The sequence below is a fragment of the Oncorhynchus masou genome, chromosome 31, assembly GCF_036934945.1.
Source record: "Oncorhynchus masou masou isolate Uvic2021 chromosome 31, UVic_Omas_1.1, whole genome shotgun sequence".
In the NCBI taxonomy this organism is placed as follows: domain Eukaryota; kingdom Metazoa; phylum Chordata; class Actinopteri; order Salmoniformes; family Salmonidae; genus Oncorhynchus; species Oncorhynchus masou.
The window spans coordinates 22,459,184-22,487,048 of NC_088242.1; the positions used below are offsets into that span (position 1 = coordinate 22,459,184).

Here is a 27,865-nt window from a genome sequence, read left to right on the forward strand (position 1 = left end):
GACAAAAGCAGAATAATTTCAAACCTTGTATATAGGTCTACTTTGGAACAGATTTTCAAAACTTAAATCACTTGGAGCTGATGTGCTGGTGTTTTTACAGTCTTTTATGTCCAACAATAACCCTCTACCGCGCACACATTTAGCTTTTATTCATAAAAAATGTTTTTACATCCTATTTTTGGGAAGATTCATGCTTTCTGATCATGTATTAATAATATAAAAATATATTTTTTACTCCCCACACCCATCTTTTTTTGTGGCCTCAGGGCAACACTGTTCCATTAGGGTATTGAAACACCAAGGAAAATCTGATATTTTCAGTACAATTATTCAGTGAAATATAGTAGAAACAAGCACTCTTTTCATAAGAAGATATTTCATTGTCTCTGGAACCTGATTCTGGGGTCCGTTCTTCCTCACTGTCCTCAAGCTCACTGTCCTCACTATCAGAATATATGATAGTGGCGGCAGGGTAGCCTAGTGGTTAGAGTGTTGGACTAGTAACCGGAAGGTTGCAAGTTCGAGCTGACAAGGTACAAATCTGTCGTTCTGCCCCTGAACAGGCAGTTACCCCACTGTTCCTAAGCTGTCATTGAAAATAAGAATTAGTTCTTAACTGACTTGCCTGGTTATATAAAGGTAAAATAAAAAATATGATCCTAACTGCTCGATTAGGCTACTTTCTCTGATTGAATGTCAGTGGATATGTTGGCAAAAACATTGACTAAGGACATCATTTTACATACATGTGAATGTCTTTCATTGAGCACAATATTGCCCTGAAAAGTAGCCTAACTGCACAACGTTGCCTGAGGCATCAAAAAGAAAACTACATTTTTGAATATAAATAAAAACAAAATATGCTCAAAACCTATCAAGTACGCTTCTTTAAAGGTTCCTACAAGTAAATCAATTTTTCTGTCAAGTTGTCTCTATTTAAACATGCTAAATAATGTATCTCACACTATGAGTTCAAGTCGCTCCACTTCCTGAAAGAACTTCTGCACCTCATTGGATTGTCATCAAGTCATCACATATTGTCACATGTAGGAATAAATGTAGATTTTTTTTGCTCAGAAAACTTTCTTTTCTTTCAGGTTTTCTGAATGATAACACGATAGTGTAAATCTCCTCTGTGTATCATATGTCACAGAGCAGAGAGCATGCATGTTTCAATCCCACAGCAATCACAATGCAACAATAGATTCTAGATTTGATGATAATATGATATTGATAAGTGAGCTTTGTAGATGTAAATGCTAATATGTATCTAGCTCAACGGAAAAACTGTTGAGATAACATATTGCACATCAGCCCATAGCCCATCTGTTCGAGTTAGTGTTTATTGAGAGAGAGAGGGGGGCTTAGGGATGAGAGTCAAGCATCAGGCACTGCACAGGAGTGAGAGGTGTTAAACTGATTACACTGTCTTCATGATCTCTATGTTCTCTGTCTGTTCTTTCTCTCTCTTGCTCTCCCTTTCTACTTCCCTTTCCCCCTCCATCTCTCTATCTCTCCCTCTTCTTCCCCCTCCCTCCTGCTGTTTCCCTCATCCCCTCTCTCTCTGCCCCCCCCCCTTCCCCCCTCTCACTCTTGCTCCCCCTTCCCACTCTCTGAGCCCTGAGAATACAAAGAGGAACTGGCAGCATCACATCACACTCCTCATCTGTGTGCCAAAACACAGCAGGCACCGCGAGCCCTTACCATCCCTCACCCCTCTCTCTCTATCTATCTCTCTCCCTCCATCCTCCCACTCCACACCCTCTATCCCACCACTCCTCACCCTCCATCGCCCCACTCCTCACCCTCCACCCCCTCATATTCCATCCCCCTCTATCCCTCCACCCTCCCCTCCATCCTGCCATCACTCCTTCTAGAAGATGCTCTGGAGAGGGGTTCAGATTAGCATGTCTAAAACCAGCTTCCTATCGCTTCTCTCGACATAAACTCATTACACACACGACAGGCTTGTATCCTCTCTCTAGGTTTTCACCAAGCCACCGATAGAGAGAGAGAGAGATACAGAGGGAGAGAGAGACAGGGAGAGAGAGACAGAGAGATAGAGATGGGGTAATAAGAACGACTTACTAAAATGATTTATTCTGAGATGTAAATGTAGCTAGCATTGTATGGTGGGTTGCCAGTGGTGGGGGAGATGAGAAGGGTTAACGACATGGTCGGATGCACGATTTCCATTCTGAGCCCCCTGCATTATCCATTAAGTAAATAGCCCGGGGAAAATGGAACTTAAAGCACCTCGTTTCTTTCTGTCGAGGCAGTGGGAGCTAACGGCGCCGGCGCTGTGCATAACGAACAGGTGATTATGAAGTAAGAGAGCGGGGACCTTGCTTGCTATCAGCACAAGTTGCACACAATCTAATGCTAATAGTAAGTCATGTCAATAGAGGCAGAAGACAGGGAGGAGATGAGGGAGATGGTGTTGAAAGGAGCGGAGAGAGATGAGGTGCAGAACAAGTCTACTCTAGAATGTGGGTAAAATGACTCAAATGGCTAAAGCAGGGCTGGGCAGTGGTTGACTGGGCTCCAGCCCAACAGACAGACTCAATAGACCCTGCTAAGAACCTGGAAGCCCCAGCGCCCTGTCGGCATGCTAAACTGACCATGCATGCATCCCAAATGGCACCCTATTCCCTATGTAGGGCCATGGGGCTCTAGTCAAAAGTATGCACAATGGGCCCTGGTCAAAGTTAGTGCACTATATAGGAAATAGGGTGCCACTTGGGGCGTAGCCAATGTAACAGGAACAAAACCCCGCCTCCCCAGACCAAACCTAGACTGTAGGTAACCTCAACTGAGAGTAGGGTTTGAAACTAAGAGTGTAAAATAATATGGAGTGTAAGTAACAGCATGTGTAAATCGTCTGAGAAGCTGTTGACAATATGTGCTGATGTTTCAGCCTGTCAACCCGCTGTGAGATGGATATGGAAATAGAAGTGAATTATAGGGTAAGGCTTCATTGTTGTGTTCAGGGTTTTAGGGACATAATGGGCATCGTGTAGAGCTGAGGTTTTTCTCTCTGCAAACAACAGATAGACAGGATTGTGAGTTTCTCTGCAGACCTGCCACATAAAGAAGAACCCCCTGTAAAATAGCCACAAAAAAACACACAAAAAAACATACACTTTAGCTCTCATGCCCTGCACCAGAATCTAAAGGGTTAACCCTCGCAGCACAAATGAAATACAAATTGACAGGGTTCTAAACATGACATACTAGGCGATAGATGAACAGTTATCAGCATGAGGGATGTTTCCCTTCATTCCTATACCAGCAGTCCTGCTCTCTATTTCAGTACGGCGTTATAGAAGCAGCTAACCCCTGCAGCTGTCTGCCTGTGTTATCTGTCCAGTAACTAATGTCCTAATTCTCCCCAGGCTGTCTGATTACCAACCCAGCCCACACACACCCTGATCTCTGGTGAGCAGGTGATTGTACGTGCACGTACACACACAAACAAACAAACACTCGCGCATGCACACACACACACACACACACACACACACACACACACACACACACACACACACACACAAACACTCGCGCATGCACACACACACACACACACACACACACACACACACACACACACACACACACACACAAACACACACACACGCGCACACACACGTGCACACACACTGCTCCCTATATGTTGCCAGGGGGATGCTTAATGAGGCGTTCAAGAAGGAGGGGACAGCGTCTTGATGATTCATATTATCAATCAGGGTGTTAGTTTTCCATTTTTCACATCGATGTAATCATCCTAAAATACATTAACATTGAGGAGAGTCATAATGTGTGAATATTTTCAGTGTTATTGAGTCAAACTCTGCCAGCCTTGAATGACTGATGCGTCTTCCATACCAAAAAGTGTACTCCCATGCCATGAATAAATATGCAGCATCAAAACTGCTATTAGAAAGAAAATGTATGTGGATGAGCTGGGTGGTACCAGATCATTGGAGGAAAATGAGGATACCAAGTAGAGCTCGGGAAAACAGAAACAGAATGCATATCCCCATTAACACTATTCATATTCATGACAAATGAATTGAACGTATGACAAGCCGCTTTCAGTCCCATTTAGATACACATTAGTGTTCCATCCTTTCAATAGTAAACACTAAACATGCAGAATGCATACACTATTGGAACAAGTGCTTCTGGGTAGTACCTTGCATGGTAGGCTTTATCTGTGGTGTGCACCTCTCTGATTCAGAGGGGTTGGGTTAACTGCGGAAGACACATTTCAGTTGAAGGCATTCAGTTGTACAACTGACGGGCTCTAACTGGACAAATAACGTCCAGGCCGGTGGTAAGTCTTTGGGATTGTGTGCATGTGTACATGAGTGTTTACGTTTGTGCTGCTAACTAGCTGTGCATGTGTTTGTATAGTATGTGCCCTACTGTGTGTATGCACGCCCACGTGTGTACTGTATGTGTGCCTTTGTGAAAGTGACTCAATGAATCTTTTAAAGGTCACCTCTGCTATAATGTGCATTGAGGTAATCACCAGGGAGAGATAGAAATTAACAAGGGCCCTACAACATGAGCAGGAATACCACAAAAGGTTTGTGGGCTAGGGAAAGCCTTGTGGGTTTAAGCCCAGCAGATCTCTGTTAAAGTAGAAGCCAGTTGGATAGCAGAAAGAGAAAATAAATTGAACACCATAAACAGGGCAGTGAAAGGAACTGGTGCTGGCTAAGTGGAAAATAATATGATGTAATGAACGGCCAGTGAAGCAGTGTGTGTGAGTAGGGGATGAAGGAGTGGCAGGTATCATGCTTTGGGGACTACTACTGCACCTGAAACACTCGTCTGACTATTTGGCTAAGATGAGTCCTCTCTCTCTCTCTCTCTCTCTCTCTCTCTCTCTCTCTCTCTCTCTGCGCTCTCTCTATCTCTCTGCGATCCACATATTAAGGATTTTACACCAATTTGGTCCTAATGGACTTTCCTCCCCCAAAAAGTTCTGGTTGTGAGTAAAATGTTGAATTCTTATATTGTGATAATAACAGGCAAACAAATCAATGTTTGGGGTGGAGCTTCTCAAGACGGACCGTCCGTAATGAGATAATGTGAATAATGGTGAATGTTCTAAATCTAAATAAACCATTGATTGGTTAATCAAAGCTCAATTACAACTCAATAAGGTGTGAAACGATACAAACACAATATCAAGGACTGACCAACCATGATATCACAATTATAGTTTAACCATATTTTGAGGCTCTACTGTATTTGTTTACATTTACATAGTTTACAAACATTGGAGTAAAATAAGCTTATATTTTGGGTTCTGATGGGGTATGACAGTTAAACGAACTGGTTTAAGTTCAAGTTAAAACATTAATTTATTGGTCCAAAAATGGATGTAGCAATTAAGGATTCTAGCTTTACAGAGGTCCAATGAGAGGCACATTTTTTTCACAGAAAAATGCACAATTACATTTCCCAAGACCCTCACTGCTGATAAGCAATAAAAAATAATATCTCTCTCCAACCACTGTAATATAAATGTAATAACCAGCTATGAAAAAATCTGCTTCATGACTAAAGATAACAATGCAAACTCAACAATTTGATTAAAAATATTCAATTTATTATTGCAAAATAATTGGATTTAGACTTTTTTTTTTTACTGTAAGCAATTCTACAGTTACCAAGGAAGTGAGAATAATATATTTGACCTCGGCCAAGTGATTTCCTGGCTTTTATTCAGTTACTCATTACTCACTCCTAATTTCCCTTAGTTTCCAATATGAAACAACCCATTGGACTTTCATACAGAGTAACTATATATGCTGTTTGACACATGGGGAGTGTTTGTAAGAATCTTTTTCCATTTCTCTCCTCCTCCATTATAATTCCACAGAAAGGGGTACATTCCATTTACTGTCAGAGAGAAATACTTATCTAAGAGATAAATAGACAGACAAATAATGAGATTCCTTCCCTCCTTACGTTCTTCCCTCTGTGATAGGGAGTTGGTTATTAATGACCCTCGGACAAGGCCTTGCTGAAAAACCACATGAATTTCACATCAACACGTGAAGTGTTCCAAAAACATATCTTCATATGATCTCATGTGAAGTTAATGTAAAGCAACATGTGATATCATGAAACTACACATGTGAAAAAGTGATCACATGCGAAGTGAAAAAACAAAAACGTGAAATTTCATGTGAAATCATGCGATTTTCCACATGTGAAATCATGTGTTTTTTCTGTAAAGGGATGCAAGGGACAATGCAGAATTGTGTGTGTGTGTGTGTGTGTGTGTGTCGACGTGAGGAACGACCAAGGCCCTCAAAGTGTGGGAACAACATGGGAACAGCAGTGGGGAGCCCTGAACTCTCATTTGCGTTAATAAAACTTCTCTAAATTGTTTGTGTAATGAAATTAACATCATCAGGGCCGGGGGGGGACATCAATTTAACAGATAAGCAAATTAAAATAAATCACTTCTGATGGTGACCCGCCGGCCGGTTGCCGTCCAGTAAACAACAGGGAGGAAACAGGAAGCAGGAAGCCATTTTGCTGAGCGATTAGAAGGGTCATAAATCGTCATGACCCAACCAGCAGCAATAAATACTATAGTTTGTCTATAGTCTGTCCTCTCTTCAGGCCTCAGGACAAAGGGAGGACTGCTATCACAACTTCCTCATCTGAGATGAACAGGGGGGGCCGTACTGTGTTGGTCTCGCACGTATCACTAAAACTTACTAGGACTTGACTAGGCCGTGACCCATGAGGGCATGACACAATTAATGAGTTTACAGTACACAACATAATTATGAGGTAAAGGTCTATTGATGGATGTAAATGTGTGAGTATACAGATTGATGTCCTGTCCCCACTGTTTTCTTAAGGTTTGTCCAAGTAGAGACCAAGAGGACGCCATTTTGTGAAGGTGGCATGTAGTATGTGAAGTTTCCCCAAGGTATAGATCAATGATCAGTTTTCCCTCCCCCAATCCTAACCTTAACCATTAGAAGGGACAATTTTAAACTGACCCAAGATCAGTGTCTAGGACAACTTCACCCTACACTGTATTTGTTTCCTGGGTGGGGAATTCTGAGATGTGTAGGAGGGAGTGGTGGACATGATCACAGCATGTAGTGAATTGGTCGCGTTCCACATCTTAGGCGAGGCGACGCAACAACCAAAGGTTGCCTGCCACGTTATCGACTGTGTCATCGATTGACAGATTGCTATAAGATATGATGTGGCTAGCTGATAATTAAACAACTATCCAGGCGCTGTAAGATCTGTCAGGCATCAGCAATGTCTAAGCTCTGGAACATGGACAATAATGCAGCTCACCTAAGTGGCTGAAGTAATAATGGATGGTGGTGTGTTTGTGTGTTTGGGGAGGTGGTGGTGGGTGGAATTGTGGTGGGAGTGTGACACCCTGTCCATAGAAATCTGTTGGTTGGGGCGTGATAGTGACTAAGGTGGGTCATCTAGGGGAATTGTATTTCTATGGTGGCCTGATATGGCCTGATATGGTTCCTAATCAGAGGCAGCTGTTTGTTGTTGTCTCTGATTGGGGATCATATTTAGGTAGCCATTCTCCCATTGTGCTTTGTGGGATCTTGTCTACAGATAGTTGCCTGTGTGCACACCAGATAGCGGCATGTTTCGTTTGTGCTTTTGTTGTTTTGTTCGGTGTTCATATTATTAAAAGGAAAATGTACGCCTACCACGCTGCACCTTGGTCCATTCCTTACGACGACCATGACAGGGAGCCACTACAGATCAGAATTAGAGTTGATAGGCGGAAATGTGTGAGATGAGAGAATGAATGGGACACAAGAGGGCACATTTGGAGATTTTACTACAAACGTGATTTATCTGTCATTCTCAAGGTGTCCAGTGTCAAGAGGATGCATAAAAACCAGCTCATAAAAACGCCCTCTCTTCCTGTCTCTAGGGGTCAGCACCTTAGAATCATTGTTTTACAATCAAAATAATAGAATCAATATCAGCAGGGATATTCAAAGGATTTTCAGGTGGTTTAAAGCATTTGATGTCGAGACACAAGGGGTCAGGAAACGATGGAGATCGAACACAAAAGAATAACAAAAGAAAATGTATTTCATGAGTTTGCATGTGTTCTCCATGACAACCAACATATTATGGACCACACCATTAAGCCATGTTAGCACTAGTCAGTGCTTTATTAACTGGCAGCTAGTTTCAAAGGGACAACTAGCCTACACTTAATTTCACATAATGATCATGCTCACTTGAACTATAGAACGACAATCTGTACAGAGATAACATTCCCCATATTCATTATTTTTTCCCGAAAGTTTTTTTCTCTTCATTTCTCTGCAGTATCACAGCCAATCCAAGTCTTGCGGTCTGATCCGAGCTTCATTCATCAGCATGCAAATCCTCATCTTTAGGAGAAAGCAGAGATGGAGAGAAGCTATAGCCCAATTGCACTGGAGAAAGAACCTCTTTTGTTCTGAAACTTTGGAACATTGAAGATGTTCCTTCTCTCTATCACCGTCCAGGTACAGCTACATGCTCTTGTGACAGCAGCAATCTCCCCATGCCTCAGCCTAATGTACAGTCAGGGCTAGTTACATTAGCAATTACAGTGTTCAGGTTAAGATTAATTGAATTACTGGGTGGCTTCCCCCATGCTTCACTGTGGGCGTATCAATCACTTCCTCGGAGCCAGATAGACCCTGAATCACCACACACACACACACACACACACACACACACACACACACACACACACACACACACACACACACACACACACACACACACACACCCACACCCACACCCTCTATCCTCCGATCCTCCCTACTTCTTTATGCAAAATGGCTGGGCCGAGCTGCTGCACTCCATCTATCAATAAACTGGTACGGGGGTGGTAGACTCATTGTCAAACACTTTCCATCTCTTTCATCAAGCAGCAGTATGACACTGGTGGTAGTCAGTAAAGAGCGGCCATATTTATTTACTGTATCCTGCAGAGAAAGAAATAATACAAAGTCTTAAGCAGAAACAGAGCTGTTGTGATTGCAATCTTGGTTGTGTGAGTGAACGAATGTATGCGATATGAATAGTAATATTAATAGTAAACGTAGCCCTATATACAAACCTCTCACTGACATACAGAGCCTTCAGAAAGTATTGATACCCCTTGACTTGCCACATTTTGTTGTGTTACCGCCTGAATTCAACATGAATGAAATAGGTATTTCTCTATCACCCATCTACACACATTATAGTGGTGAAAACAGAATGTATGAATGTTTGCCCGCGAGATCAGAATGGTTCACAAGAGGCCACACACAATACCCCATATTGACAGTGAAAACATGTTGATAGAAATGTATTGAAAATGAAATACAGAATAGCTCATTTACATACACACCCCTGAATAAATACATGATAGAATCACCTTTGGCAGTGATTACAGCTGTGTCTTTCCGGTTAAGTCTCAGAGCTTTGCACACCTGGATTGTACAATATTTTCCCATTATTCTTTTCAAAATTCTTCAAGCTCTGTCAAATTGGTTGTTCATCGTTGTTAAGTAAATGTTGTTTAGTAAATGTTTACTCCTGAACTTATTTAAGCTTGCCATAAGAAGGTGGCTGAATACTTATTGACTCAAGACTTTTCAGCTTTTCATTTTTTTTTTAAATTATTTTGTAAAAATATAGAAAAACATAATTCCACTTTGATATTATGGGATATTGTGTGTAGGCCAGAGACCAAAAATCTCAATTTAATCCATTTTAAATGCAGGCTGTAACACAAGAAGATGTGGAAAAAGTCAAGGAGTGTGACTACTTTCTGAAGGCAGCGTATCTCATTTGACCCTACAGTATAGTATTAGAGATGTGCGGGGGGTTAACTTAATCGACATCCACGTCTTTGGCGCCCGGGAAACAGTAAGTTAACTGCCTTTCTCAGGGGCATTATTACAAAGCACTCAATAGGGCAGGGTCCCAAACTGGCGGCCAGCGGGCTGCATTTGGTTTTATTTCTGAGCAAATGTCATTGTTGGACACAAAAGACAGTAAAAACACCAGGAAATCGTCTCCAAGTGATTTTAATTCTGGAAATCTATTCCCAAGTATTCCCACGCATAATAGAGAGACGTGTGATCGTAGACAAATGTAAGCAAGGTTTGAAATGTTATATCTGTTTGGGCTTCTTGCTGTCAATTTGCAGTCTGCAAACTATGTTCCAGCCCCCGACCATCCGCTCAAGTAACAATCAGCCCGCGGCTGAATCTAGTTGATGAGCCCTACCAATCAGCCCGCGGCTGAATCTAGTTGATGAGCCCTACCAATCAGCCCGCGGCTGAATCTAGTTGATGAGCCCTACCAATCAGCCCGCGGCTGAATCTAGTTGATGAGCCCTACCAATCAGCCCGCGGCTGAATCTAGTTGATGAGCCCTACCAATCAGCCCGCGGCTGAATCTGGTTGATGAGCCCTACCAATCAGCCCGCGGCTGAATCTAGTTGATGAGCCCTACCAATCAGCCCGCGGCTGAATCTAGTTGATGAGCCCTACCAATCAGCCCGCGGCTGAATCTAGTTGATGAGCCCTACCAATCAGCCCGCGGCTGAATCTAGTTGATGAGCCCTACCAATCAGCCCGCGGCTGAATCTAGTTGATGAGCCCTACCAATCAGCCCGCGGCTGAATCTAGTTGATGAGCCCTACCAATCAGCCCGCGGCTGAATCTAGTTGATGAGCCCTACCAATCAGCCCGCGGCTGAATCTAGTTGATGAGCCCTACCAATCAGCCCGCGGCTGAATCTGGTTGATGAGCCCTACCAATCAGCCCGCGGCTGAATCTAGTTGATGAGCCCTACCAATCAGCCCGCGGCTGAATCTAGTTGATGAGCCCTACCAATCAGCCCGCGGCTGAATCTAGTTGATGAGCCCTACCAATCAGCCCGCGGCTGAATCTAGTTGATGAGCCCTACCAATCAGCCCGCGGCTGAATCTAGTTGATGAGCCCTACCAATCAGCCCGCGGCTGAATCTAGTTGATGAGCCCTACCAATCAGCCCGCGGCTGAATCTAGTTGATGAGCCCTACCATAGGGCACTTAATATGACTGACTGTCTCTTATACCAAGCGGACGTATTTTCTTTCAGTCCCGTACAGTAATACAATACGTATTGTGTAAAACACATGTTTAAACAGCTGGGTTCCTGCTTGAGAGAAACTCAGGTACCTCTTTTAGAAACCACAAATGTAATGATTCTATGATGCTTCTGTTCTATGAAATGTCTTTCAGGACAGATTAAACTCCACTTCGTCTTTCTCTCCTCGTTCTCTTGCTACATTATTAGCCCATGACTGCATCCCAAATGGCACCCCTGGGATGCAGCCCGTATTAGACAATCTGCAGGGTTTCTGGCCAAGCAACTACAGCACTGCCAAACCCTAATCTCCTGCAAGTTCTGTTTCTTTCACAAAAGTCCTCTCTACCGTTCTTTACTTGGCTTCTGCACATTAGACGGTTTTAAATGAGACATCAATCAGTAAAACAGGCAGGATCAGAAGGTTCGCAACTGATTTGATGGTAGTCCAGGGTGAGCTGAATTTCAGTCAAAATGAAAACAGGTTTATTGTCTCCCCAGGATGACTGATACAGCTAAGTACAGCAAGGCGAACCGGTTTGAGTGTGTCAAGAACTGATTTTTCACGCTCAACCATTTCCTGTGTGTATCAAGAAAGGTCCACCACCCAAAGGACATCGAGGAAACTTGACACAACTGTGGGAAGCATTGGAATCAACATGGGCCAGCATCCCTGTGGAACGCCCCGACAAATTGAGGCTGTTCTGAGGGCAAAAGGGAGAATATCAATGTACTCAATATTTGGAAGGTGTTCCTAATGTTTTGTACACTCAGTGTATATACCTACAGTACAGGTTCTGTGACAAGACTTACTCTACAAGAGTCTTCCTTTAAGGTTTATCTCTATTGTGCTCACACATTAGGTAGAGGTTGTGCGGTGTCTGTCTGTCTGAGGTATAGAGTGTGTTCATCTTCTCTCCATGCTCTGGCAGAGTCTGGTCTGCAGACAGGAGCAGGGGAGATCTAGACTCTGCCAGAGAGCCTGTTTGGCTCTTCACGTGCCCCTCTGGAGCAGGAGGGGGAAAGGAAGGTTGGTTTGGAAACATTCTATCGCAACATGGACGGCTGCAGATAACACACACATGGCAAGTACGTCAGCATTCAGGCTGCCGATCGAGCAGGGAGGCTAAGGGGAGAGAGGTAGAGAGCAGGGAGGCTGAGGGCAGAGAGGTAGAGAGCAGGGAGGCTGAGGGGAGAGAGGTAGAGAGCAGGGAGGCTGAGGGGAGAGAGGTAGAGAGCAGGGAGGCTGAGAGCAGAGAGGTAGAGAGCAGGGAGGCTGAGAGCAGAGAGGTAGAGAGCAGGGAGGCTGAGAGCAGAGAGGTAGAGAGCAGGGAGGCTGAGAGCAGAGAGGTAGAGAGCAGGGAGGCTGAGAGCAGAGAGGTTGAGAGCAGGGAGGCTGAGGGGAGAGAGGTAGAGAGCAGGGAGGCTGAGGGGAGAGAGGTGTGGAGCAGGGAGGCTGAGGGGAGAGAGGTAGAGAGCAGGGAGGCTGAGGGGAGAGAGGTAGAGAGCAGGAAGGCTGAGAGCAGAGAGGTAGAGAGCAGGGAGGCTGAGGGGAGAGAGGTAGAGAGCAGGGAGGCTGAGAGCAGAGAGGTAGAGAGCAGGGAGGCTGAGGGGAGAGAGGTAGAGAGCAGGAAGGCTGAGAGCAGAGAGGTAGAGCGCAGGGAGGCTGAGGGGAGAGAGGTAGAGAGCAGGGAGGCTGAGGGGAGAGAGGTGTGGAGCAGGGAGGCTGAGGGGAGAGAGATAGAGAGCAGGGAGGCTGATGGGAGAGAGGTAGAGAGCAGGAAGGCTGAGAGCAGAGAGGTAGAGAGCAGGGAGGCTGGGGGGAGAGAGGTAGAGAGCAGGGAGGCTGAGGGGAGAGAGGTGTGGAGCAGGAAGGCTGAGAGCAGAGAGGTAGAGAGCAGGGAGGCTGAGGGGAGAGAGGTTGAGAGCAGGGAGGCTGAGGGGAGAGAGGTAGAAAGCAGGGAGGCACCAAGAAGAGAGTGTGTTGTTTTCATGTTTAAACAGATGAATAAGTAAAGTGGAGAGGAAGAAAGCAACAAGACTTCACTGCAGAGGTGGTTAAGGAACTGTGGACTTGTAACCTTTTGAGGAGTCATTATTTAACTGACTAAACTGCTGTTAATTTTGACAGGCACTCCAAAAACTGGGCCAAAAAGCTGGACATATTGGATGTGTGGCAAAGTCATTTCAGAGAAATGTATTACGGTCAAAACGGAAAACAGAACACTCAAGAGTTGAGGGCTTCCTTCTTTTTATTAGTTCCCAGGCTTTCCAAAGATCTGGGTTCTCCCCCCGCTCTCCCAATCCTCTTTTTTTCTCTTTTGTGGAAAACACGTCGGACGGCTCCCTGTCCTGTGATAAAGCTGTTGCCTGTGTGATGGGAGAGAGAGATCCATCATGCTAAGGCAGAGGCTTTATTCCATCATTCCGCACCATTGAGGGCTGTAACATGCATGTACTCTGCATCACGCATCATTTAACCGGCCTTCTCTCTGCCCAAATAACACGGTTTTGGCTCACCTCAATCTGCAACAATATTGTGGCTTTCATGCTAAAGCTCTAAAGAAATGATCCATCTGCATACATTTTTTTCAGTACTTTTGTGATTTGTTTAGTGGAGAGACCGTAGAGACCGTGCCAGTAGCCTAAAACCTGAACGCAACGGTTCTCAGTACCAAATGATAGGTTTAAGATTTCACGTTGTTTGTGGAAGAATAACACTTTACTCCCATCCCCCTTGGGCTGCCAGAAAAAACTGAAACACCAAGTAGAAGGTGTGGTGGTGGTGGTGGTGGTGGTGGGGGGGGGCATAAATGGCAGTCAGTGAAATTACTGACATGGGTCCTTTTCATTCAGACTCATATAAAGTGGATGCACTAACTTATAAGAAAAGTGCCTTAAGGAGCAGTAGGAAAGCTCTATAATGTTAGAAAACCTTACATTGCAAGTTTCCACAGAGGGAGCTCAAGGAGAATAAACGACATTGACATTCACAAACGTTCGCTGAAAACTGATAAATCACTATTGTTCTTTTTAGGAGTTACACCTATTGCCTTACAATGGAGCAGACTTATAGGCAACGGCTAGAGAGGTCTAATGTTGGGATATTTTGCATATTTGGCCTTAAGACATGATCAAAATTGCTTCAGTAAATTGCTTCAGCTCTATAACATTTCAAACCATAGGGGAGAATTGCAGGCCTTGTGCATTTGTAGGCCTAAACCAAATGGTTTTGTAATCTGAATCCTTGAGCGGATACTGCTTAGTACTGTTACTAATACCCCATAAAACAAGAACAACAGCTGTTTAACGGAAGTGTTCTTAAGATAATAAAGGGACAAACAGGTTGCGGCCTGACTAGTGTGGACGCAAAACTCCAGAGCAAATAAACAACAAGCAGAGTGTAACTCCATCCCCAACAATACCATCTGCTGTCTGCTGTAGTGAACTCTGAACTCTTTTGGGTGGTACATTCTGTGTGAAGCCATCTAGGTGGCCCTCGATGACCTAACCCTAACCGTGATCAATTACCTTTCTTTCTACAGGCTCTCAGTAAAGCTCAGCTCACCAGACCTGGGTTCAAATACTATTTGATATACTTTTAAATACTTTATCTGTGCTTGATTGAGCTTGCGTAGCTTAATGAACCAATTGAATAGTCCCAACACAGCAAAACTACCCATCTGGCACTTCAGGCAGGCTCAAGCAAAATATCAAATATCAGGTCTGCAGCTCACCATGGTCCCTGGTCGGTGAGGCTTCGGCCACTTGTACCAAAGTTACCAACTAGACCACCACAGGAATGAATGACAGACGGACGGACAGATGCAGGCCAACAGACAACAAACAGGTTGTTATTTTGGGTGCCTCGGTCAGTCAGGTGAAAACATCAGGTGTGAACGTCTGGGGAATTCAGGAGGTGTCTGAGGATCACCCTGCACCTGCTGCCTGACCCCATCTTCCCATCAGGGGGAAGATTCCCTGCATGCCAGGGGGCAGCTGCTGACAGCCAGTACCGTGGCCCAACCGACCGCACCTCCTCCCTCCCCAAACTACACTGCCCTCCCCAACCTTCCCCACCTCCCCCTCCCCAACCTACCCCGCTACCCTGTATGGGGACCTCCTAGGGTCAGCTGCTGGGGTGTGTAAGGGTGATGGTGGGGATCGAGTGCAAGTGTGTGTGTGTGTGTGTGTGTGTGTGTGTGTGTGTGTGTGTGTGTGTGTGTGTGTGTGTGTGTGTGTGTGTGTGTGTGTGTGTGTGTGTGTGTGTGTGTGTGTGTGTGTGTGTGTGTGTCAAGGGTGAAATTAAATCTATTCATCAAAAAACGATTTAGTTAACTGCAATATAATAATTAATAAACACATTTTTCTTAAACAACAACTATACTAAAACTACTATCTTTGACTCCAAAACTGAATTAAATAAATACAATACAAACCATTATGAATTATGTTTAAGTTTTAGTTTTTTGAGGGGCAGAAATCTAATGAGGTTTCAAGCTTTTATTTCTGATGGAGCTTCAAGCGTCTGAATCTGGCGGGTCACATTGAGATGTACTTTAACATGTAACCTTTCACTGCACTGGGCTAAATCAGGGTCACACAGAGTGATTCTTAAATAAATCTACTTTGAAACACAAGTATACACCTCACACACATGGTTATGGACTTCAAAAAAAGAAGATAGAGGAAATGTATTACGTAAATTACAAAACTATGAAATAACACATATGGAATCATGTAGTCACCAAAAAAGTGTTAAACAAATCAAAATATATTTTATATTTGAGATTCTTCAAAGTAGCCACCCTTTGCCTTGAAGACAGATTTTCACACTCTTGGCATTTTCTCAACCAGCTTCATGAGGTAGTCACCTGGAATGCATTTCAATTAACAGGTGTGCCTTGTTAAAAGTTAATTTGTGGAATTTCTTTCCTTCTTAATGTGTTTGAGCCAATCAGTTGTTTTGTGACAAGGTAGGGGTGTTATACAGAAGATATCCCTACTTGGTAAAAGACAGAGTCCATAGTATGGCAAGAATAGCTCAAATAAGCAAAGACAAATGACAATCCATCATTATTTTAAGACATGGAGGTCAGTCAATCCAGAAAATTTTAAGAACTTTGAAGTCTCTCTTTGTGAGATGTAGAGTAGGTAAACAGATGATCATCACATGTGTGGTTCCCACCGTGAAGTATGGAAGAGGAGGTGTGATGGTGTGGGGGTGCTTTGCTGGTGACACTGTCAGTGATTTATTTAGAATTCAAGGCACATTTAACCTGCATGGCTACCACAGCATTCTGCAGCAATACACCATCCCATCTGGTTTGTGCTTAGTGGGACTGTAATTTGTTTTTCAACAGGACAAGGACCCAAAACACACCTCCAGGCTGTGTAAGGGCTATTTGACCAAGAAGGATGATGGAGTGCTGCATCAGATGACCTGGCCTCCACAATCACCCGACCTCAACCCAATTGAGATGGTTTGGGATGAGTTGGACCACAGAGTGAAGGAAAAGCAGTGCTCAGCATATGTGGGAACTCCTTCAAGACTGTTGGAAAAGCATTCCTCAATATTAATAACATTCCACCCATGAAGCCACAGGGTAATTTGACTGCAGGAAAGGGCTACAGGTAGACTCAGCGAGATTTCATTGCCCCGAGCAGCACCGCAGATATTGGGTGCATTTGAATGGTAAAGACTTCAGACTAACTCTCATGTACCTAACCTCATAACACACACACACAAACTGAAATCCTAATTAGAATATTATGTGTGTACACAATGTACAACCATTTAGTGAGAGAGAGACTCAAATATATAATTTACATAAGTATTCACAACCCATGAGTCAATACTTTGTAAGATCATTTGTGGCTGCGATTACAGCTGTGAGTCTTTCTGGGTAAGCCTCTAAGAGTATTCCACACCTGGAATGTGCAACATTTGCCCATTATTATTTTCATTTTTTTGTCAAATTGGTTTTTGACAATTGCTAGACAACCATTTTCAGGTCTTGCCATATATTTTCAAGTAGATGTAAGTCCAAACTGTAACTCGGCCACTCAGGAACATCCACTATCTTCTTGGTAAACAACTCCAGTGTAGATTTGGCCTTGTGTTTTAGGTTATTGTCCGACTGAAAGGGGAATTAATCTTCCAGTCTCTGTTGGAAAGCAGACTGAACCAAGTTTTATTCGAGGATTTTGCCTTAGCTCAATTCTATATTTTTTTATACTAAAAACAGCAGTCCGATTACAAGCATACACCTAACTATGCAGCCACCACTACGCTTGAAATACAGAGAGTGGTACTCAGTAATGTGTTGTATTGATTTGCCCCAAACATAACACTTTGTATTCAAGACAAAAAGTTAATTGCTTTTCCTAATTTATTTGCAATATTACTTTAGTGCATTTTTGCAAACAGGATGCATGTTTTGTAATATTTTTTATTGGCCTCATGGTGAAATCCCTGAATGGTTTTCTTCCTCTCCAGCAACTGAATTAGGAAGGACACCTGTATTTTTGTAGTGAAGGTGCATTGATACACCATCCAAAATGTAATAAATATCGTGACGATGCTCAAAGGGATATTCAATGTCTGTTTTATTTTTATTTTTTACCTACAGTATCTACCAATATGTGACCTTCCTTGCGATGCATTGGAAAACCTCCCTGGTCTTTGTGGTTGAGTCCGTGTTTGAAATTCCCTGCTCAGCTTACAGATAATTGTATGTGTGTGGTACAGAGATGAGGTAGTCATTCAAAAATCATGTTAAAACACTGTAACTTATTATGTAACTTGTTAATTAAGCAAGTGTATATTCCTGAACTTATTTAGGCTTGCCATATCAAAGGGTTTGAATAATTATTGACTTAAGACATTTCAGCTTTTAATTTTTCATGAATAATTAAAAAACTCAGAAACATAATTCTACTTTGACATTATTGGGTATTGTATGTAGGCCAGTAACCAAATATCTCAGTTGAATGCATTTTAAATGCAGGCTGTAAGAAGGGGCGTGAATACTTTCTGTAGGCACTGTAGGTTCCAGTCTGACCATTTTTATCCCCTGAATGCAACACACTTAGAAAGGCTGTGACCAACGATGGTCACAGACTTGACTAAAGTGATCCGCTGGAACGCACCCATTGAGATGAGCATGATGCAAGACTTTGCTCTCACACAGTCACACAGATTACCTGCACAGGTGCGCTTCACGCTGCTACAACGTGGTAACTACGGGACTGAAACAGTGGAAATGTTGAGCCTCGCGCTTCAGCTCTCCTGGTTGACCCAGAAATGTACTATTTACTATCTACGTATTTAAACCTAACCTAACCTATAACCTGACCCATCACCTTATGCATTACTGACCCACAGTGACAAGAAGTGACAATCGAAAAACACAACAACTATACAACTAATAAATGGCTCCTAGCCTGCCACACATTACGCTACTATCTGTCCCGAACACTAAAACTGAAACTAAATAATATCAAAATGAAATAGAAATGTTTTTATAAAACTGAAACTGAATAAAACTAGTAAAGCAGATGTGAAAACTAACTGAAACTAAAAAGAATTTCAAAAGAAAATCTTAGTCTAATAGAAATAAAAACACAAAACTATAATAACCTTGGTGTGTGTGTGTTTGTGTGTGGTGATGGTGGGTTACATTCCTCCAGTGGAAGGTGAGGGGCCCCTTGTGTTACAAGTACAATTATACTCCATGATAATCACTTTCACAACCCTGAGGCAGTCAGGGTCTCATGCTCAGGAGCTCTCTCTCTCTCTCTCTCTCCCTCTCCCTCTCTCTCTCTCTCTCTCTCTCTCTCTCTGGGGGATCGGGTTACCACCCTGTCCAGCACTGTTCTGGGTGCTTCAATGCAGCTTCGTGTTTTCAGTAGTGCACCTTCAAGTAAAATCTGATAAATCAAAGTGAGTGTATTAAATGTGCATCAAACACCTTGGTACCAGAGAGTTGGTGTACTGTACGTATGAGAGAGAAATAAAGATACAGACCCACTGGGCACAGACGTCAATTCAATCAACGTCTATTCCACGTTCAATGTAATTTAATTGAAATTATGTGGAAACAACGTTGATTCAACCAGTGTGTGCAGTGGATTTTTTTGCCCATTTTAACTCATTCGCTCCGTTGAAAACTCTGAGAGGAAGAACATGTCATAGCTGGACTCCTGGCCAAGCCAGATCAAAGCAATGTTGACTGCCAGTGGTACACTGGGGGGATGCATACAGCGTGGATGCACGCACACACACACACACGTCTCTTTGTTTGGTAGGGTTCTGCTTTCACATGACAACCAGCAGCACACACCACAATGAAGGCTAACTAATGAACGTATGAAATATGAATAGTTGCAAAGTCATCTACTGTAAAGGCATTGCTTCTGTGTGCCTGTATAGACTTTGCTATAATGGAAAACTACAGAAATTCCTCACACTACTCAAGGGGTCCACAGTAATATAGCTAACTGCTGGGATGTTTCTTCTCCCTACCAATAAGCTGCCAGCCTTTCCTGTCCACGTGTCCTCCAAACCTCTTCACAGGGCCAATGACGAGTAACATGTCTGAGAGCAACAAACAAGGCAGCACTCTCAACTCTGCCACCCACTTAATTGACACCTAACCCTGCCAAAATATGAACAACTTGGAAGTGAAGCTCATGGAAAATGCTGGGAATTTAAACCACTTTTCACCAACAGTTCTGACGACTGAGTAAATTTATTTTCTTTGTGCAACTTTTCATACATGGAGCAGCATCAGCGAAGCTATTTGGCTGGATGACTAGACTCATGTAGGAAATAATGATAATCACAAAAGAGTTTGAAAATTAATGTTTATGGTATTCATATATGGGACAAGATCCAAAATATTATTCCAAATGTTTACATCTGGATCTTGTAATGTATGCCTGGCATTTGGAGTACAGTAAAAACATACTTTGATAGTGTCTTTCCCTACATCCACATCTGACGGCCTCTCACCACAGGCCACTACAGAGACAGGGCTAGCCAGAGAAACAGAGAGCAGCACGACAGAAAATCCACAAAGAACCGTTCTCTATGGGTCCCGACTGGGTCAATGCTTTTATTATCAGAACACTTTTAGTACCATTACTTAATTTCCTGTCAAATACAGCCAGTTCAATAAACAGGTAAATGCCCTAATTTTACACAAAATTCTATTTTTTGGAGCTGAGCTTTTTCATTCATAATTCACTCCCTTGTGTCTTGTTTTTGGTACAACATACTTTTCATGCAAACAACTGAATCCAAAATAATAACATCTATTTTTCTTGTAAGACTTGGCTTAACAAGACAATAACATGGGTTTCTGGAAATATACTATGTATAGGATGGATGATGTGTTGGCAGGCAGGGACCTCAGACTGCTAGTCTGGTACAGGTCACATGTGTTTTTATGAAGGGCAATTAACTCATTAGATGGTTTGGTCTGGCCTAATCCAGCCAGTCTGGTGATGTCAGACAGCGCACCCCCTCGGACCCCTGCAGACCCCGCTCAACCCCCACTCACCCCTCAAAATCCCCTGGCCTTGACAGGTGAAGGCTGGGTTAGAGGGTAGAAGGCTGAGCTAGAGGTTAACCCTAGTAGGTCCCAGACATAACGCTAAACTACCATCAACACGGACCTTTCATTACATCAGAGTGTTGTCGGTGACCTTGTTCACTTGGAGTACATCACATTTCCACAACAATAGCTTGTCGGGTCAAGCATGATTGTCTCGGTACAAGGTAGAGAGATGGGTAGTGAAATGTAACACTGAGCCGCTGGTTTCCTGTTTAATGGCTAACAATGTAGACCTAGAACTACTTCCTGTTTAATGGCTAACAATGTAGACCTACTGTACAACTACTTACATTGTACACAGAGAGGCAGATATACACACATGTAAATGCATAAAACCTACATTTTACCCAACGTACTACAAGACTAAAAGATAATGGTTTGTTGTACAAATTGCATTAGTACAACTTTGGTGTGGATCACATTTCACTTTGCCAGGGGAAGGGAGATACACTGGTTATGCTGAATTCGACACTCCAAAAACTTGGTGAAAGTTATTTACAACTGTCCAGTGGCGACCCGTTAATCAGGGCAGGTTGGGCAGAGACAACAGTTTTCAGCTGTGCTAACATAATTGCAAAATGGTTTTCTAATGATCAATTAGCCTTTTAAAATGATCAACTTGGATTAGCTAACACAACGTGCCATTGAAACACAGGAGTGATGGTTGCTGATAATGGGCCTCTGTACGCATATGTAGATATTCCATAAAAAATGTACCGCTTCCAGCTACAATAGTCATTTACAACATTAACAATGTCTACACTGTATTTCTGATCATTTTGATGTATTTTAATGGACAAAAAATGTGCTTTTCTTTCAAAAACGATGACATTTTTAAGTGACCCCAAACTTTTGAACGGTAGTTTACATATCATTGAGTTAAACAATAAAGCTGCATACAAACATGGTCTCTTTATTGTTTTCTTGAGTAAGGCAGCTTCAAAATGCAGGTGTTTCAGCCTAGCTCAGTGCTTTCTTCTGGTGGTGGGGTGAGCCAGCCAAACATAGGAGCATTGCGTCGTGATTGGCTGAATGTTCTGTCACTCATCGGGACACTACATCATCCCAAAGTTTATATCCTTAGTAAGGATAGACATCCAAAATTTCAGCCCTTTGGGTCCTGCCATAGAGTTATATTACAAGGCTCAAGGTCATTGACCACAGATAAAATGACGTCAAATCATGTTATATGTACAGTACCTTTGATTGGACTGATCATGTCAACATTTTATTATCAACGTCTTTATTTATCCTACGGTTCTGACTTGGTGTACAGGGGAAAATACTGTAAGAGCAGCCCATGTTCTGCATTCTGTCGCTGTACATTTCAAAAGTGCTGAACACATATATTGACTACTTCCATCGTTGCTCGCTCATTAAAGTAATAAATAATAATAATAAATTACGTAATACCTCTTATCTGCTCATCGTTCCCTTTATGCCATAGTTTGATCATCTCAATTGTCACATTTGTTTAACCATATCAGCTTTGTTTTTTAAAAAGGCAGTAAATGAGGCTGAATGAATTGTTTCACTCCCAGACAAGGCTCCGCTGATAGCCAGGTGGAGTGGTGGTAAGGATTCACTCCATTGTGATGGAAAGAAAGCTCTGCTGTTGGGACAGCTTTATGTAGGCCCTAACAAATAACTGCTTATCGCCGTTATACTGCAATTAATATATTGTTTAGTGTTGTGCAGTGTCTTTTTGAGATTGCCCCACCAAGATTTACATACTAAAATCGCCACTGCGACTGTTGGATATATTACATAGAAAATAATATGAAAAATGCAAATAATGACAATATATCTTGGTAACTTCTACAAAAACAGTGATAACTTTCCGTAGGGACTTGGGGGCAACAATATGTCTGTCTATGTTTCCACTGGGAAAGCAGGAAAACACAGACGGATGTTGTTGATGCCACGTCACATTAGGACTTAGAAGTGCTAAACTATGTCCCCCACACACACATTCCCATAGACACACAGAAACACCCCGGAAACACACACACGTATGTACATACGTATGCTCGCACACACACACACACACACACACACACACACACACACACACACACACACACACACACACACACACACACACACACACACACACACACACACACACACACACACACACACACACACACACACAGACAGGCCATAGTGATTCATGTTCAGTCCACATATCGGCCATTACTCTAAACAAAGACTCTAAGTCCCATGAGACGGATGCCTCTGCTCTCTCTGCCTTTAACTATTCACAGACACACACACACACACACACACACACACACACACACACACACACACACACACACACACACACACACACACACACACACACACACACACACGCACGCACGCACACACACACACACACACACACACACAAACACACACTAATGAAAAGAATCACGTAATTCCAGGAAATTGGATGCAGTGATTAGCTATAGAAACCAGGGCCTTGTTTCCCTCTACCACCGAGACCGCCTTTCTAGAACCAAAACCGTTTTCTAGAATTGTGAAACAATACACAAAAATGACAAGTAGCATGAATGAATAGCGCCGGACCGTTCTCTTGTTTGTTTTCTTAATGCTTAGCCATTTGCACAAATCCATCACATTGTCATGTGTGTTGTATAATCTGCAGATTTTTGGGCCATTCCATGCAGCAGTACAAAAGACCAAAAAAGAGAATGAAAAAAAAATGCCCAGAGCTTGACAGCTGAAGCCCAGATTTAGAGGGTTTTGACGTCAAGTGAATGAACTCCGAGTGCACTGCAGTTCAGAAACACCATTTCGCTTCCATTAGCGTTTGACACTTCTTGAATAGAGGGGAAAAGAAACTTCACATACTTCAATCAAACTAAGGCCTAGATTCAATCAGATCAGGCATTTACTGGCAACAGCAAACAGCCGCATAGCGGTTCTGGAGGTTGAACTGCGTTGGAGCCGTCAAATTGGTGAGCAGCTGCTCTTGCGATCATTGTCATGAAGCCACACCCACCCTACTCGCATTAGAAGCTCAGAAGGAGAAAGCGTAGGCTATAAAGAAATGACATTCAAATTGAAAAATCATTCAACTAAATAATGACGGTTCCTATCATCATAATAGAGGTGTAGATTACATCTCCCATTCCACTGTTTTAACTTGTAAACAAGGCTGCATGGGATTTCTCTTAATGCAACTCCGTGCAACCAATGGTAATGTCCACTTTAGGTATAATACCAGGAGCCGCTTATGGATTTGACAGCTCTAACACAGTTCCACCTCTACCACCGCCAAAACAACCAACTAAGACACCTCCGAAACAACCGCTAGGTGGATGTCGGCTGATTGAATCAAGCCCTATGTCTAAATGAGAGGGCTACTTCCTATCAAAAGCATACACACAGAGGTTATTAACGGTTCAGCAACAGCATTCCACTTCCGTTTGCGTGTTCGACACTTCTTGAGTAAAACAACAAAGTTTCACACACTTCAATCACGTTCAAGTCTAAATGACTGCGTTAAAGTGTCCACACACAAAGACTATTAATAAAGGGAGTCTCTCTCAGACTTCCTGGAACAGAGTTGACAGGAGTGGACCTCTACACAGCAGATGCACTCCTTCAGACTGACTAGTCAGTCACGTTGTTGTAACCCTTCTTGATTTCTTCTGCTCCGGCCATTTTAATTCAAGGGCCCATTCCCCATTTTAATGGAAGGCATTAAGTGTAACAGGCCCCGAGGTTGAGTTTGTTCGGCTAGTCCTTGGAGCTCATGGACCAAATTCCATGTAGAAGAATCTTGGCAACTCCTCAGGATAGATGGAACCCTCATGGATATACACTCCCACAATGGATGAATAGGTAAACAGAAGGGTGTGAAAGAGTGATGGCCAAAAGAGAGAGTGTTCACGCTCACAGAGGCACAAAGAAGGAGGTGTCTGTGTGTGGGGAGAGGGTATGAGAGCTAGGGTATGAGAGGGGGCTGAGGCTGGATGGGGGCTTTGAGGGAGTTAGGAGGAGGGGGCCCGGGTGAGAGGAGAAGTTTCTCCAAGCTTTTAGAGTGAACTGCATAGTGTTAACTCAATCAAAAGGTGAATCAAACCTCCTGAGACACTCAGGTAACCCTTTGTTATAATCCTAATCCTTCTTAAAAACAGAGCTGCAGTGTCGGCAATGCCCCATTACACACAGACCCACTGAGAGGGAGAGACATGAACCCCCGAAGAGAGAACACACACACGCATGGCGTACGCACAACCACACACACACAAACACATAGGCACGCATACAACCACACACAGACATGGACGCACGCACAACCACACACACGCACGTGGGCGTGTGCACAACCACACACACACAAACGTATGCACACACAACAACGTGAACCTACTGATCACAAATTCATATGCTTGAACATAAAGAGAGAGAAAAGTGGGATAAAATATGGTAACTCCCAAAGAAGAGAGGGGATTGAGGGGGAGAGAGTGTATGTCTGTATTTTTGTGTATTTAGAGTTTGTTGAGAATATTTATTTTAGGTCAGACATTGACCCTACTCCCGATGCATTTAAAGTGCTTGTCACTTTGGAAGCAAGGCGGTACTTTGCTTGTTATCTAAATCTGGGCCTTTTCAATATAATACTTATTTGTATCTCCCCATTCAACTATTGGTGATGTTGAATAGGCCTATGAAGAACAATTCGATTTTTTATATATGTTTATATTTGATAATTAATAATTACAAGATAGCAATTAAGTTTATTTTTTACATAAAAAGTATTCACTTTATTTTAAATGCAATGTAAAGTGTCATAAATTACGATAATACACTAATATATTTCTTTAGGATTTTGGGGAGATACATTTTATAAGGTGATATTGTGGTCTGCCATGAAACCTGGAGAGAAGCCGATTTGCCAAGATACATTATGAGTAAATAAAATATGAACTTATTGATAAGGTTATTGAGAAGTTTGGCTACTTAATCATGTAAACTATCGTTACAAATTAATCCCCATCATTGGTCTTAGAAAAAGACAATAGCCTATATAATTAGGTAGGAAAAACATGTCGTTAGTCTAATTAATATGTCATAATTACGCAGTGTTAATTGTAGGCTAAAGAAATGCATTTGTTTAATCTTAAATTAGTATTTTCTTAATATCAAAAATACTCTAAATATCCAATTAATCTATAGTGAATTATAGGATATATTTAGGTGTTATGAGAGCTCTCCCACAACTTTGACACTGGTTAAACAGTTGAATAAAGTAGCCTATAGGGCACCAAGTTGTCCATGATTTACATGTAAATATCTTTGTTTATATCCTGTATATTATAATGAAAAAAGGATCATATACTGTAATTAAAGCCCCTTCCAAGACAAAAATGCAACAAAGTAATAGAAAAGAAGTGTGCTATAAAACTTGGTCCGTTGAACAAGTGTTGCCAGAGAGAGGCACTGGCGGTGCACAACTTTGAAATCAACACAACAGCACAACTTTTAAAACTTGTTACCAAACAATATTTCACTCTGCACTGATGAATTTGGGAAAGTAGAGGCATAGGCTTATCATAATCTAAGAATAATACTACTGACAATAAGCCCACTACTAATAAAAAATAACAATAATACTAATTTCACTTATATTTAATGTATTTATTTAAACATTCACCTGTACCACTCCAGTCCATTCTCGTAGTTGCGGTCGAAGAAGTGCGGTTCGGCTCCCACAGCTCGGATGTCTGGATGCACGCGGAGGAACTCGAGCAGCGCGCGCGTCCCTCCTTTCTTTACACCGATGATCATCGCCTGGGGAAGCTTCTTGGTCCCGTCTCCAAGCGGACTGAGTTTACCAGTACTCCCCGTCTTCACCATAAACCGAGGTGCTAATCTCTTCGAATAAACTATATCACCCAAAGAAGGCTGCGTATAATGCGACAGTTCTCGGTTCTTTTCGTTATCACTGTCCACCTGATGTCCCGGTTCGTACAAAACCTGTCCGGTATCAGCATCGTTGAACCGGGAGTACTCGGAGGCGCGTTTAGCATCATCGGCGCTCTCGTAGCTCAAGCCCGGCTTGGATCCTGTGGTCCATTTCTGTAACAGTCTTTTCCTCCTCAGCGACCTCAAGTCGTGTAGTTCCGAGGCGAAGAAGCCCACGACTTGGCTGGATGCTTTCACCGGCGTGGGCATGCTGCTGCAGCGGTCCGTGAGGCAGTGGAGGAGGTACAGGGAGGTGAGGAGAGAACACAGCATGACCACGAATTTCTTGAAAATGCCTCGGGACAGGGGGTCCGAATAGACTCGGCTAAAAGCCATAACGGTCCTTGGGTCTCCGGTTCAGAAGCCACAGCCATGCTAGGCAGACATTGTCGGGTCTTGCCATTAAGAAATAGAGGGGACAGCTCCTAGGCTACCGGAGCTTGCTCCGCATCCACCAGTGGATTAGACCTTGCACGCGGCTCACTCAAAAATAACACACATGTGTCCCAGCGCTCGAGCTGTTAAAGTCCTTATAATAAATAATATTGTAAGTCTACTTCAACGTCAGAAAACAGTTGAATACGCAGTGCAATTCTAAATGTCAATGGATGGCTCTCCTGCATTAAACCAATAATGTATTGCCAAAACAGCATTGTCAGTACTCTAACCACGATGAGTATACATGTAGACTGTTTGTTGTTTAAAATGACGTTGCATAAATTCAGCACCTTTATTTCATTTTAAACACGTGGCAGTTGTATCAAACTTCTGTATGACTTCAGAGAGGAAGATGGACATGTCTTCATCAAATTAGAGTGTGTAAACGTTTTGCAAAGGTATGTGAGAGGCATGTCAGGATCCAATGAAATGGCAGTAGGGAGGGAGCTTTGCCCCAAACCTGCCTTGCCTGTCGATGGCTGTCACACACACACACACACACACACACACACACACACACACACACACACACACACACACACACACACACACACACACACACACACACACACACACACACACACACACACACACACACACACACACACACACACGCACACACGCGCGCGCGCACCTGTTTGATTAACTCTTTGTTCAAATGTTTCTTAGTAG

At 42.9% G+C, this 27,865-nt stretch overlaps 1 protein-coding gene across 1 annotated transcript in view; it reads right to left on the minus strand.

Moving 5' to 3' along the window:
* si:ch211-216b21.2 (heparan sulfate glucosamine 3-O-sulfotransferase 3A1) overlaps nucleotides 1–27,574 on the minus strand; it is a 52,636-nt gene extending 25,062 nt beyond the window's left edge. Inside the window, exon 1 of the mRNA XM_064950379.1 lies at nucleotides 26,445–27,574. Coding sequence (XP_064806451.1) covers nucleotides 26,445–27,091 — 647 coding nt within the window. The 5' untranslated portion in view covers nucleotides 27,092–27,574. The remainder of the gene's footprint in view (nucleotides 1–26,444) is intronic.
* Between the last annotated feature and the right edge of the window lie 291 nt (nucleotides 27,575–27,865).